Raw genomic sequence first — 13,986 nt, forward strand, 5'->3', positions numbered from 1 at the left:
ACGTGGTCTATCATACCATATTGGGATCGAAGAAGCAATCCAAAGAGTCTCATCCTCTGTGAAAACAAAAGAAGAAACTCTTTTCCAAAGTATCATATCCTTAGATCCAAATTCTGAAGTCAAGGTATTTTGAAAATATCTATCTTGGATTAGTTCAGCAGCATTTATAAACAAATATCTTTTAGCATCTGTTGCTCCTTCCTCAGCATTCAAACAATTCAAAGAGAGCATAATAGCATACAGTATCAAGATTCTCTGTGTAATTTCCATCTTTGTGCAGCTTTATTTTAACTCTATTTTGTTTACTTTTACTTTTGTTTTATATTCTCTGTATATATTTGTCCTGGAATAACTCTGTAGACCAGACTGTCCTTGAACTCTCAGAGATCCTTCTGTCTCTGCCTTCCAGGCAGTGGGATTAAAGGCCTGTGCTACCACACCTTGAAGTCTCAGAGGTCAATCTCCCTCTGCCTTCCAAGTGTTGGGGATTAAAGGTGTGTACTACCACACCCAACTACTATCTTTCTTCCTTATTTTACTTTTAAGAACTTTAACTTTCAGCCTGCATATATTTTTAAACACACTGTAAATCATTTAAAGTTTTCTTTTGTCTTTGAATCTCTCTTTACTGTATATCTCTCTCTCTTTTTCTGACCACATGAGTCTTTAATTTACCAAGCAATATCAGTAGGTTGAAAGCCGTGGCTTTGACGGCTGGATCCAGCACATTCCTTAGCTTTCCAGCCTCATGGCTGAGGTACCAGCTGTAGCCATGTTTATCACCACAACTCTGTGGCGTTTCAAGGTCCTTGCCAGCAAACAAGCTACAACACTCAAATGCTCTCTCTGTAGCTGACCTTCTGCCTCAAAGAGTCAGAGTTTGCCCTGGCAGGATGGCCCACAAAGCCGGCATTTTAAAACAGCACAACTTTTTTTCCTGCTACGGCTGAAAACCGAAAAGCATGCCTTCAGCTTTTCACCAACACCGTTTTAAGTATTTCGTGGCAGGACCTCTTAAATGAGCTGCAAAGTTTCACAGCTGAAGCTGAGTCAGGAAGCCTCTCTTAGATGAGAGCGCTTGCTTGCCTCTAGCAAGCAGAACAAAACCAAGAAATTGCTGCTACCAAGAAAACATGCTTTATTCTTTCCCAAGCTTTCTCAGGCTTTCAGTGGATTCAGTCATCCACGTCTGGGCACCATCTGTAGTAGGGAGCTGCGGGCCTCTTCCCACAGCCCGGCTCATGGTTGCCTGGCTAGCTTATGCCCCAAAATAAAGACACACAAACTCTATTCTTTTAAACACTGCTTGGCCCATTTCTGTTCATGTATGTAGCACCCCAAGGAGCGCTTACCAGGAAGATTCTGGCCTACGTCCATCCTGGGTCAGAGCTTCATCGCGTCTGCTCTGGAGAGGAGAGCATGGCGTCTGTCTCTGAGAGGAGCTGCCTTGCATCTGAGCTCACTTCCTCTTCCTCCCAGCATTCTATTCTGTTTACTCCACCTATCTAAATTCTGCCCTATCAGATGGGCCAAGGCAGTTTCTTTATTAGCCAATTACCTTCCTCCATCAGGTGCCCATCATCCTCTTGAAGTAACGTGGTGCTTCCAGGAGCAGATGTGTCTCACTGTCATGAAAAGTCTTAAGTTCTTAAAACATTTTAAATGCCATATTCTGAAGGACTCTGAAAGATTTGACGAATACCTATCTAACTGAAATATATCTCTATATATCTAGAAAACCTAACAAACATGATTACAAGCTTGACTATTATAGATGACTATCTATTAACCTATATTTTTTAATTATACATTGTATTTTTAAAAGAACTGCACAATCACAATACCTTAATCAAGAGAAGAAATATACATCAATAGACCAAGATCCATACCAATGCAAATTATGTATTTCTATATCATATCCCTCTTTAAATGTAAACAAACATTTATAAACAATATTTGAAAATTTAGGCATAGTTTTATCCAAACTACTTCCCGCTTTTTGTTGGGTAAAGTATTTTTAAGGGTGTTCACTGTGACCTTTTAGGGGTCTTGGTCCATCAAACCACATTAGCCTGGAATGAATCCACAGGTTCTTATTCTCTGTGGAAACAAAAGCAGAATCTCTTTTCCAAAGCAACAAATCCTTAGACCCATATTTTGAAATCAAGATAATTTAAAGTATATATGTTGGTTTAAATTAGCAATCCCCAGAATCAAATGTCTCTCTGCAGTCAAAAAATTCAAAGAAAACACAATAATATACATAATCCAGACTCTCTGTGTATTTTCTATCTTTAAGCGACTTATTATTTTTTACTGTTACTTTTTAATATTTATTTTATTATCTTTACTACTTTAGTCTATTACTGTCTGTACTCTGTCTTTTTAAAGACTTTGTTTTATTTTTTTTCTAAAATATATACTTCCTTTTATGACTCTCTATACTCTTTATCTTCTCTCTTCCAAGCCTACGTACTTTTTAAAAACAAACTGTGACCAATTTAGAGGTATTTTATGTCTGAAAATGTCCTTATTACATATCTGTAATCCTTTTCTGACCAGAAGTGCTATTTTTTTAAATGCTAAGTGGGCATGGCTAGGGCCAAGAAGGCGCTGCCTGCTTGCTCTGCCCTGTCCAGCATTATGGAGGCATGTTCAATGCCTCTGCAAGCTGTGTGCACCACCCCAGTTCCAAGTTTGCAGTGGCTCTATGTTGAGCCATTCAGCAGTTTGTAACATGCTGCTCACAGACCCCATTTAAATGCTCTGTAGCCAGACCTCCCGAGAAAGAGTTAGAGCTGTTTGTGCTTGTGAACCAGGAAACCACCACTTTTTAAAAGAAAAAAAAAAAAAAAGAAGAAGCCACACAGTTTTTACTGCACCTCTCTTAAATAGATGTGTCACCCCTGCTCACCGTGAGCCCATCTAGGAAAAAAAATTGTGACTACCAAGAAACTGTGCTAAACTCTGTTCTTTTTTTTGGCCTAGAATTACTTTTTAAACTCTCTCGGGTTTTATGTGGATTTAGCTAGCACAAGTTGGAGCACCAATTTGTAGTAAGAAAGCTGCTTGTTTGTTTCCGGGCTGCCCAGACTCCCAAAGTAACCACACAGAAACTGTATTAATTAAATCACTGTTTGGCCTATTAGCTCTAACTTCTTATTGGCTAGCTTTTACATCTTAATTTAGCCCATTTCCATTATTTTATATTTTACTATGATGCTCGTGGTCTGCCAGCAAGGTTCCAACCATGTCTGTCTTTGGTGGTGGCTTCATGGCTTTTCCTGACTCTGCCTCCTTTCTCCCAGCATTCAGTTTAGTTTTCCCCACCTAGTTCTGCTCTACCCTATCACAGGCCCAAAAAAACTTCTTTATTAACCAGTGGTATTCACAGCTTATAGAGGGGATTCCCACATCACTTACTCTAGCTGACTAGTCCTCTTCCTGGAACTTCCTCTTAGTCGCTGGTCTTGTCTCCCGTTGTGCTGTTGTGTTCTGCCCTTGGTCCCCTTACTAAGAACTATGACTGTCTCTAACATTGGAAGAAGTGTGTGCTCACTCTGGAAGTTTCTCTGCATGCCCCTACAGCCAACATCTGATAGGATGCTTGCACGTCTTTTCTCTCCCAGATGTCTCCTGGTTCAAGGGACGCCAGCCTATCTCTACCCAGAGAGGGGTGACAGTTTCAGCTGATGGGAGAGTTCTTCATATTGAACAAGCCCAGCTTTCTGATGCAGGGAGCTACCGCTGTGTGGCAACCAATGTGGCAGGCAGTGCAGGACTTCGGTATGGCCTACGGGTCAACGGTGAGTGGCCAGGACTATAGGGCCTTTTCCAAAATGCTTGTTTTCTTTCCGTTTGTCTAGCCTCCTGTCTCTTGTCTACTTGTTTTTCAGCTTACCTACCCATGCATTTATCTGTTCATCCCCCGCCTATACATCCATCCTTCTGCCCATCCACCACTCACACACCCACCACCCACCTATGCTTCCATCCATTCACCCATATATCTACCCATCTGCCATCTACTTTTCCATCTATTTATCTGTTTACTATCAATTCACCCACCATCCACCCACCCATGTACCCATCCATTTACCTATACATCCACCTATCATCTACCCACCCACCAATTAATCCTTCCATTTACCCATCCACCATCCATACATCCACTAAACCATTTACCCATCTATCCATCCACTCATCCATCCATTCATCCATCTACCTACCATTCAATAGCCAGCAAGCCAGCCTCTCATTCATTCATATAAACTGTTAATTGCCCATTCATTTATCCAACTATCCTTGTATTCCAAACTTCAGTCCATCCATTTACCCAGCCATCCAGTCTTCTGTCTATGTATACAAATATCTGCTCATCCATCATTAATACAACATCCATCTCTCCAATCCTGTGCCCACTCATCTCATCACTGTTCCATTCCTCCATCTAAGCTACAGAGATGTAGGAAACACGAGAGACTGAATGAATTTCCCTGGGGTCATATGAACAAATATTAATACATCCCACACAGAGCCCCAATGGCTGACCAAAGGAACGGTTCCACCCAAGTCCACCTTGGGAAACCAATAAGTTTATTGGACTTGCTTACAGGTTTCTCACAGGAGTATGGATGACTCCACCCCAAACAGGAATGTTAGGAAAAAGTCCCATATCAGCATCTCAAAGGCTGCATAGAACCCCCCTTCTGTCAGTCTCCCACCTCCTATAGCACCCTAGCATCCTCTCGAGACCCCCAGAGACCATGTGCAGCTAGAGGGGAAGGAGCAGCCTTCTCCACCTTCTCCTTCAGCGAGGGAACCCCAAAAGGTCTGATCTTGTGAGGATCTCAAACAGGAAGTCCTAACTGCTCTGGTGAAGATGGTAATGGCTGTGGCATGCATGGAGGCCTACACTGCCCAACACTGGGCATGCCTGGAGCATACAAGCTAAGAGGGGATGGGGCAATGTTGGTAGCCAACTAGAGCTGGACCGCTAGAGTCTCATGGGCCATGAGAGAGATTAACTTTTATTCTGAAAGCCTCCTGGCTACCGTGGGGTTTTCAAGGTGTGGTTAGCTGTGGTTTTCTAGGGTGTCCGTGTCACACCTGAGATCTGAGCCGGGAGGACCCTCAGCCCTTGCTTTCCCTACAATCCCCAGGATAAGTCACTTCTGCTGACCCAAGGCCTGAGTTCAAGTGTGGTGTCTGCCACATTCTAGTTGCTTAGCCTTGGGCAGGCGACCTTCCCTCTCTGAGCCTCAATTTCTCATTAGTAGAGACGTCTGGTGTTGACACATGTCTGCCAGGCTGCCTGGGCTGGGATGTTACACCCATGCTTTTGTCTGTGACCTGCATTCCTGAGGGTAACCAGCCTGTGTCACTTGCAGTGGGGTTCACTGACCGCTCTTCCCTGCCACCCATCTTTGCAGTACCACCCCGAATCACCCTGCCACCCAGCCTGCCAGGCCCAGTACTACTTGGCACACCCTTCCGTCTAACCTGCAATGCCACTGGCATCCCCAACCCTACGCTGATATGGCTGAAGGATGGAAACCCTGTGTCCCCCAAAGGGAACCCTGGCCTCAAGGTGAGTAGCACTGGGTGGCCCCTGAGCAACCTCCTGCTGTGTTCCCTAGGGACTGGCAGCAGAGGTCAGGCCCTGGGAGTCTAGTCTGAGGGAGAGGCAGAGTCCCTGCTCACTGGGATACACTACATGCCACTGATGCCGGCCAAATATGTAGCCTAGAGTGTTTTATAGCCACACTGAAATGAGGAATAAGGAGCTATCTCTAATGGTGCATGTCCAAACCCTCAACACTCAGGAGGCTGAGGCAGGAGGATCACCATGACTTCAAGGCTAGGCCGATCAACACAGTGAGACCCAGGCCAGTGTTGGCTATATTGGTCTGTCTCACTTCTCCCTCAAAAATGAAAAGGGCTGGGGATGTAGCAGTCGATAGAGTCCCTGCCCAGCATGCACAAGGCCCTGGCTCCCTTCCCCAGTATTGCATTAGTGAGGCATTCTGGTATATACCTAGAGTCACAGCGCTCAGGAGGTAGAAGCTGGAGGACCAGGGTTATTCTCCCCTGCATGAAAAGTTCAAGATCAACCTGAACTATATGTAGAATATAGACCAGACTGACCTTGAACTCACAGCAATCTGCCTGTCTCTGCTCCCCAAGTGATGTGTGCCATACCATGCAGGGCATAGACAAACCAATTTTGATGTTATCAAATCCAATATCAGAAAAAGGTTTATTTTGTCACGTGACAAGTGTAAAAAGCAACTCACGAGACGTCTCATACTTCGATGTTCACACCAACTCTGATTATGTGTTTTATACACGTGGTCCATCTCAATTTCATAGCCTCTTGAGGTCTCCTGATTTCTCATGGCAAGCAGCTGCTGGGGTGGGCAGAATGGCTCCAGGTGGCTCTTCTAGAGACAGGTAAAACTGCCACCAGCCAGCAGGGTCCTCAGGCTCAGGGGTGCAGCCTATGGATCCCCTGCCTTGGAGGACCCCAGGGGTCTGGAACAGGATTCAGGTTGGGTGTGGTACCAGGGCTCACGCCTCAGGACAGGCACTGGCCCTGTAATGGGAGCTGCATTTGATGTGGACTTCCCTTTGGGGTACAGATCTTCCCTGGAGGCCAAGTCCTCACTGTGGCCAGCGCCCACGCTTCTGATGCAGGCAGCTACTCCTGCATAGCAGTGAGTGCTGTGGGCGAGGACCGCAGGGACACCTTTCTGCACGTTCACAGTGAGTCTTCCACCTGGGGGCGAGGGTGGAGCATCACTATAAGATAGCTGGTTCACGAAGCTGGGCTTGGGGGACATCCCCAACCATGTGCCTCGTCAGGGCAGGGGAGCAGATGGAAGAAATGAGAGCCACCACCTGACCCTGTGGTCACCATTAGTTACTAGAGCCCTGTCCTGGGGCAATAAGCGTCCCTGTAGGTGAGCAAGTGGCAGGCAGGTGGCCATGCACGGCCAGGAGCTCTGTGGTTAGGGCTTGGGGGAAGAAGCATGAAGCTCCAGGGTTGGGGCAATGTATGGCGAGTGAGGAGGGAAGCCCAGGGCTCTCTGGCTCCCACACTGAGGGGGTCAGGACTTGCCCCAAGCCTGTACAACAGGACGGAGGTGGCAGGACTAGGCTGGGCGTGGCTCTCGTCCCCTGGCTGCGGGAATTGGCTAGGCCGCCGCAGCAGCCTCTTGTTAGTGCTGTCACTCACCTTAGGGTTTCCTCTGCTGTCTGCACCACAGTGCCCCCCAGCATCCTCGGAGAAGAGCTGAACGTCTCTGTCACAGTCAATAAGTCAGTGGCACTGAAGTGCCAGAGCCGTGCTGTGCCTCCCCCCGAGCTCAGATGGCAGAAGGATGGGAGACCCCTGGAGCCTCACCCTGGCATCCGCTTCTCTGCAGACAAGGCCGTGTTGGAGGTGTGTAGCTATGCAGCTGGCTGCTGAAGGCAATAACTGAGCAGGGCAGGGCTTGTGGGGGTCCCAGATACCTGTGAGCAGTGTTCAGCTCAGTGTGACCAATGACCACCCACCAGGAGACAGAGCCCTTAGAGTCTCCCTCAGGACCCCAACATTCCCCCACCCACCACCTTGTGATGTGACCATTCCCACCACCAAGTGTCACCCTTTGATCTCCTCTCCTTTCCCTTCAGTCTTCAAAGCCATGGTGCAGCCTCATTACCCCCAGGTCCGGGACTGACCCCAAGATGGCAGATCCCTTACCCATCATCCTTCACTCTCCACCTTTTCTTCTGTTGGACTTTCTGAGGACTGTGGGAATGATGAAGGGCTGGGGGAGGACTGGCTCGCCACGTGTGCAGCCTCTTGGCAGATCAGGGCTGTGGATCTGATGTAGAGGAGCCAGAAGGGTGACATGGAGCAACCCTGACTTCTAGAAACCTCTCGGTATCACAGGCAGGGAGCTGCTGTCACCGCTTCACGTTCCACGGGGGAGATCAGGCTCAATGAGGTCACATGACATGATGAGGGTGACACAGCCCATCTAGGGGTGACACCACCTCTGCTTGACTCGCTCCTGGCCAGGTGGACCAAGTGAAGGTGCGGGACGCGGGACGCTACACCTGTGAGGCCCTGAACCAGGCCGGCCGCTCTGAGAAGCACTTCAACTTGAATGTCTGGGGTGAGGGTCTCCAGGGTCCTTCCCCCAGGGCTGGCTTTCAGATCCCAGGAAGAAGGGTTACCTAATCTGGGCCTCCCTCCCATCCCAGTCCCCCTCAACTCCTGTCTGCTCTGAACCAGTCCCTCCAGCGTTTCCCTCAAAGGAGCCTAACACTCTGACGGTGAGCGAGGGGCAGACTGCCAGATTGTCGTGTGACTGCCAGGGCATTCCCTTCCCCAAGATCTCATGGAGGAAAGACGGTAGGATGGCTGCCCTGCCCTTACCCAGCTCCTCCTCCCCTGGCACTCCTCCCCAGCACATCTCCATCCAGCACCCCCTCACCCAGTGCCCCCTACCTAGCACCCTTCACCCAGCACCCCTCACCCACCACCCCCTACCCAGCACCCCTCACCCAGCATGACTCACCCAGCACCCCCACCCAGCACCCCCTCACCCAGCATGCCTCACCCAGCACTCCCTCACCCAGCACCCCCTCGCCCAGCACCCCCTCACCCAGCATCCCCTCACCCAGCACCCCTCACCCAGCATGCCTCACCCAGCACTCCCTCACCCAGCACCCCCTCACCCAGCGTCCCCTCACCCAGCACCCCTCACCCAGCACCCCCTTACCTAGCATCCTTCACCCAGCACCCCTCACCCAGCACCCCCTCCCCCAGCACCCCCTCCCCCAGCACCCCCTCCCCCAGCACCCCCTCCCCCAGCAAGCCCCCAGCACTCCTCACCTAGCACCCCTTCACCCAGCACCCCCTCCCCCAGCTTCCCCTCCCCCAGATCCCCCTCCCTCAGTTCTCCCTTACCTAACTCCCCCTCCCCCAGTACCCCTTACCCAGCACCCTCTCCCCCAGCTCCCCCTCACCCAGCACCCCCTCCCCCAGCATGCCTCACCCAGCATGCCTTCACCCAGCACCCCCACCCAGCATCCCCTCACCCAGCACCCCACACCCATCACCCCCTTACCCAGCTCCCCCTCACCCAGCACCCCCTCACTCAGCACTCACTCACCCAGCACGCCTTTACCCAGCACCCCCCACCCAGCACCCAAGTGCCTCAACGAGGCCATGGGTTTCCAGCCTTTCAATGGGGGACCAGCTGGCTACAGAGTGCTGCTTTCCCCAGCCTTCTGCTTTGCCCCATCTGTAGACCCCTTCTAGCCTGTGATCTTCAGGCCCCAAATCCCTGTCTCTTCTGCCAGGAGCATCCTTCCCCAAGCCCTGACTGGCCAGGGCCTCCCCACACGGCTATGTTCAGTCAGTCTGTGAGCCACGTGGGGTGTTGTTTTGGTCGCTGCTGCATTTAAAGTCCGGAACCTAGTGCAGAATACTGTGAGGGTCCCTTAACCCAAATATGGAGGGCAGGTCAGATAGAGTCTTTCCTGGGACCTGAGAAGATAGCAAAATGAGCAAGCCCTACCCTTACCTGGGTGGTCAGGTAGCAGACAGAGTGGGGAAGTCACTCTGGGTCTTAGGGAGTAGGCAACAAAGGGAAAAGGCAGGTGTGACCAGGGCTTGGAATTTTAAGGTGTGTGGCTGGAATGTTTGACCCAAGAAGAGGGATAACCCTGAGGGCAGAGCAAGGAGAAGCCACCCAGGCAGAGGCTGTGGTAGGTGCAAAGGCCCTGGAGCAGAAACAAGCCAAGCATACTTTGGAACAGCAAAAGAGTTCAGAAGGGTTGCAGCAGCGTCAGCCAGAAGGACATAGTGGGAAATGGTTCATAGGGTGATGGGGACTGAACTCAGGCCATTGTGGAGGGGTTGGCTTTACCTCCAGTGACACAGGGCAGGTCACGCTCAGAAGTCCCAAGTTGGGAGCATGGTGACTCAATAAGATGTCAGGATCCAGGGAAGGCTTTCCAGAGGAGATGTCACTCATGGGGACACCTAGAGGATGGAGCAGGTGGGTGGGAGGACCACTGTTCCTCATGAAAGGTTCTTTTCTCACTGCCCCAGGCCAGCCCCTGCCTGGGGAAAGGGATGGCCTGGGACAGGTGTCGGCAGTAGGGAGGCTACTGTACCTGGGACAGGTCAAGTCGTCCCAGGAGGGGACATACGTCTGTGAATGCAGCAACACAGCTGGGACCAGCAGCCAGGAGCAGCAGCTGGAGGTTCTGGGTGAGCCCTGCCGGGACTGGGGAGCATGTGTGTGATGGATGGATAGAGCTGAAGCCTAGATCACCCAAGGGTGGGAGCAGCAAGATGGGCACTTGCCTGCCCTTCCAGTCCAGATCCTCAACTCCCAGCGTGTGCACACAGGAGGGGACAGCAGGCCCCTGTGTGCCTCCGTGGTCTAGCAGGAGAAAGCATGCGTTGAAATGTTTGAAATGAGTGTGCACGAGGTTCCTATAGAGCCCGCACTGGTAACATGAGTCCTACTGGAGGGTTGGCTTGGTAGTTAAAGTGCCTGCCATGCAAGCATTGAGCCGTAGCTTGGATCCCAGAGTCTATGTAAATGACGGTGGGCTAGGCAGCTCACTTGGGTACTAGCCTTGGAAAGCAGAGACGGGGGTCCCCAGAGTGGGGTGGCTGGTAAGACTAGCTGTATCAGTGAGCTCCAGGTTTAACCGAGAGACACTGCTTCAGTGAATAAAGTGGATGAATATTCAGTGACTAAACCATCAGCTGAGGATGATTTGGTAAGCAGACCTTAGGCTTCCACAGGCATGCACATGTGTACACACGTGGCCTTATATAAGCAAACATGCTACATGCACACCACACATACACAGAGAGAGAGAGAGAGAGAGAGAAAGAGAGAGAGAGAGAGAGAGAGAGAGAGAGAGAGAGAGAGAGAGAGAGAGAGAGAGAGAGAGAGAACATGGTGAGGGGGAGGAGATATCCTGGCCTTGTAAAAGTCAATCCGTCAAGACTGGGGACATTGCTGAGTTGACAGAGTGCTTATCAACACGTAAATCCAACACTAGGGAAAGGAAGTGAGAAGATTAGGAGGTCAACTCCAGAGTGAGTTCAAGGCCAGCCTAAGCCACGTGACATGACAGAAGTGATAGAAAATAATCCCAGAAAGGTGCTGGGCACTATAGTCCCTGTTTGAGAGGCTAAAGTGGAAGGGAAAAAGTTCAAGGCCAGCATGGGTAACTAGAGATGCTCCAGTCTATGAGACTGAGATCACACAGACTGGGAATGGCTGAGTATATTCCCCAGGGAGCAGCCCACTCAGGTCCCTAGTGTGTCTGAGAGGTTACTGGTGGATACAGCTGTCACTCTGCCACAGAGATGAAAAGGCTCAGAGAGGTGAAGTGAATAGGCCAAGGTCACACAGCTTGTGCTAGGAAGAATGTAGGCCTAAATGACTGTGTCCACTGAGACCCCAGCACCAGTCACCCTGCTACTCTACTGAGAACCTTCCTCCCCCATCTCAGTTCCTCCTCAGGTCACTGGCGCTCAGGAGCTGCTCACAGCTGTCTCCGTGGTCCAGGGTGGAAACACTACCTTAGACTGTAATGCCACAGGGAAACCCTTGCCAATGGTGACATGGGAGAGGAATGGCCAACCTGTCAGATGGAACCTGGCCTGTGGCTTCAGAATCAGAACCACAGTCTACACGTGGAACAGGCTCAGGTCTCCCACGCCGGTGACTACAGCTGCGTGGCTGAGAACATAGCTGGGCGTGCTGAGAGGAGATTCACACTGTCTGTGCTGGGTGAGGACTGGTGGCCTGTGGGCAGGGTGAGCTGCTGGACTGGGCTGGGCTGGGCTGGAGAGAGTAAGGTCAGACAGTCTCCTAAAGTCACAGACAGCCAGGGGCTTCTTCAGTCTGGGCTCTGATGAGGGCTGCCACTGGGACCATGGCCAACAGGGCCCTCCTGAGGGCTGTTCTCAAAACACCCACGTTCTTCCTTCCCTCCCTATCCTTTCTCTTCCCTTCCTTCCCATCTTACCTTTTCCCTACCCTGTTTCTGGCAGTCCACGCTCTATGTGGCTGGTGATCTTGGGGGATCTGGGGTAGGAAAGCCAGGAGACCATACACATTGGAGAAGAACCAAGATACCTGCCTGGAGGAGGTGCCTTGGGGCTGCAGCTGAAAGACTAAGTAGGAGTTGGGTGGCTGCTGGGGTTGTAGTAAGAGAGGGGTGCGGGAGCCATTGTCACTCCTGCAGTGCACCTGGATCTATTTCAGGTGGCCGCAGGGCGTGGTCCTGGAGAAGGCTGGGGAAGGATGAGCGCCGTGGGGCCTTGATCTTTCTGTGCCTCATCACCCCAGTGGTAGATCTTTCCAGAAATGCCCCTTCATCCAGAGCACAGATCCGAGGGTGGATGTAGGCTTGCGTTTGCCGGCATCCACCCTGCTCGGCTCCTGCCCCATAATGGGCACTCGAATAGGGGATTTTGTGCATTTGGCTCAGTGGAAAGAGTATGGTTAGCATTCTACCAACAAAGTCCTGACTTCCAGGACCAGAACTGAATAAACCAGCATTGTGGCACACTCCTGTCAGCCCAGCATTCAAGAGAGGGAGGCAGGAAGATGAGGAGTTCAAGATTATCCTTGGCTACATAGTACTGTAGAATATCACTTTAAGATATGTTACATTTGTTTATGCTGTGGAACCTTTGTTTTAATGATGCAAAGATGTGTGGCATTCTTTTATGTTGCATTTGTTTAACTCTGTGAAACTGTGTTGTTTTGCCTGTCTAAAACACCCGCTGGCCTAATAAGGAGCTGAACGGCCAATAGCTAGTCAGGAAAAAGGATAGGCAGGGCTGGCTGGCAGGCAGAGAGTATGAATAGAAGGGGAAAAGAGAGAAGAAAGGAGATCTAGAAGCAAGAAAAGATGAAGGAGAGAGAAAAGAAGGGGCCAGACACCCAGCAACACAGCCAGCCACAGAGTAAGAAGGAAAGAAAAATATATACAGAAATAGAAAAACATAAAAGGCCAGAAGCAGAAAATAGATGAGATAATTTAAGTTAGAAAAGCTGGCTAGAAACAAGCCAAGCTTAAGCCGGGTATTTATGAGTAAGAATAAAGTCTCCATGTTTGGGAGCTGGGTAGTGGGCCCCAAAAGAGTTAAAGAGCACAAAACAATTAATTACAATATAGCAAGTTAGAGGCCAGCCTGAGATACCTAAGACACTGTCAAAGGAGGAAGAGGAGGAGGAGGAGGAGGAGGAGGAAAAGGGAGAGGAGGAGGAGGGAGAGGAGGAGGAGGGAGAGGAGGAGGGCAGTGGTGACACACGCCTTTAATCCCAGCACTCGGGAGGCAGAGGCAGGTGGATCTCTGTGAGTTTGAGGCCAGCCTGGTCTACAAGAGCTAGTTTTCAGGACTGGCTCCAAAGCTACAGAGAAACCTTGTCTCAAAAAACAAAAAATAACAACGACAACAAATAATCCTGTCCATATCCCTCTGAAAGGGTGGGGAAATTGAGGCCTGAGATTCCTGTTTGGTCCCAAAGCCCACTTGTGGTGTGGTATCACACTTTGAGGGCAGTAACTGGGACCCCTCCCAGTGCTTGATTTCTCCCAGTTCACGAGTGGGGCCATGAGTCCTTGGGCAGAGAGTGCAGGGCTGAGTGCCTGTCTGTACTCTGAATGCAGTACCTCCTCAACTCCTTGGAGACTTGGACTCCTTGACCAACATCACTGTCACCTTGCAAGGCCCCTTGACACTGCTCTGTGAAGCTGCAGGGGTCCCGCCCCCAACAGTCCAGTGGTTTCGGGAGGGACAGCCAATCGGCCCTGGAGAGAACACCTACCTCTTGGCAGGTAAGGCACTAAACCAGGTTTGTTTCAGGATCAGTCTAGCCTATGACCTCTGACCCTGAACTGCCAGACCTCAGTGACCCATCAGTCATCAACTGTGGGATTGCAAAC

The 13,986-nt window shown here is 50.4% G+C and overlaps 1 protein-coding gene across 1 annotated transcript in view; it reads left to right on the forward strand.

The window, feature by feature from the left end:
• Hmcn2 (hemicentin 2) overlaps positions 1-13,986 on the forward strand; it is a 162,110-nt gene that overhangs the window by 87,929 nt on the left and 60,195 nt on the right. The window contains 10 exon segments of the mRNA XM_057755127.1: positions 3,630-3,806; positions 5,433-5,590; positions 6,642-6,765; positions 7,269-7,444; positions 8,069-8,165; positions 8,285-8,404; positions 10,112-10,273; positions 11,539-11,673; positions 11,676-11,819; positions 13,711-13,878. Coding sequence (XP_057611110.1) covers positions 3,630-3,806; positions 5,433-5,590; positions 6,642-6,765; positions 7,269-7,444; positions 8,069-8,165; positions 8,285-8,404; positions 10,112-10,273; positions 11,539-11,673; positions 11,676-11,819; positions 13,711-13,878 — 1,461 coding nt within the window.

This window comes from Chionomys nivalis, chromosome 22 (genome assembly GCF_950005125.1).
Source record: "Chionomys nivalis chromosome 22, mChiNiv1.1, whole genome shotgun sequence".
Taxonomy (NCBI): Eukaryota; Metazoa; Chordata; class Mammalia; order Rodentia; family Cricetidae; genus Chionomys; species Chionomys nivalis.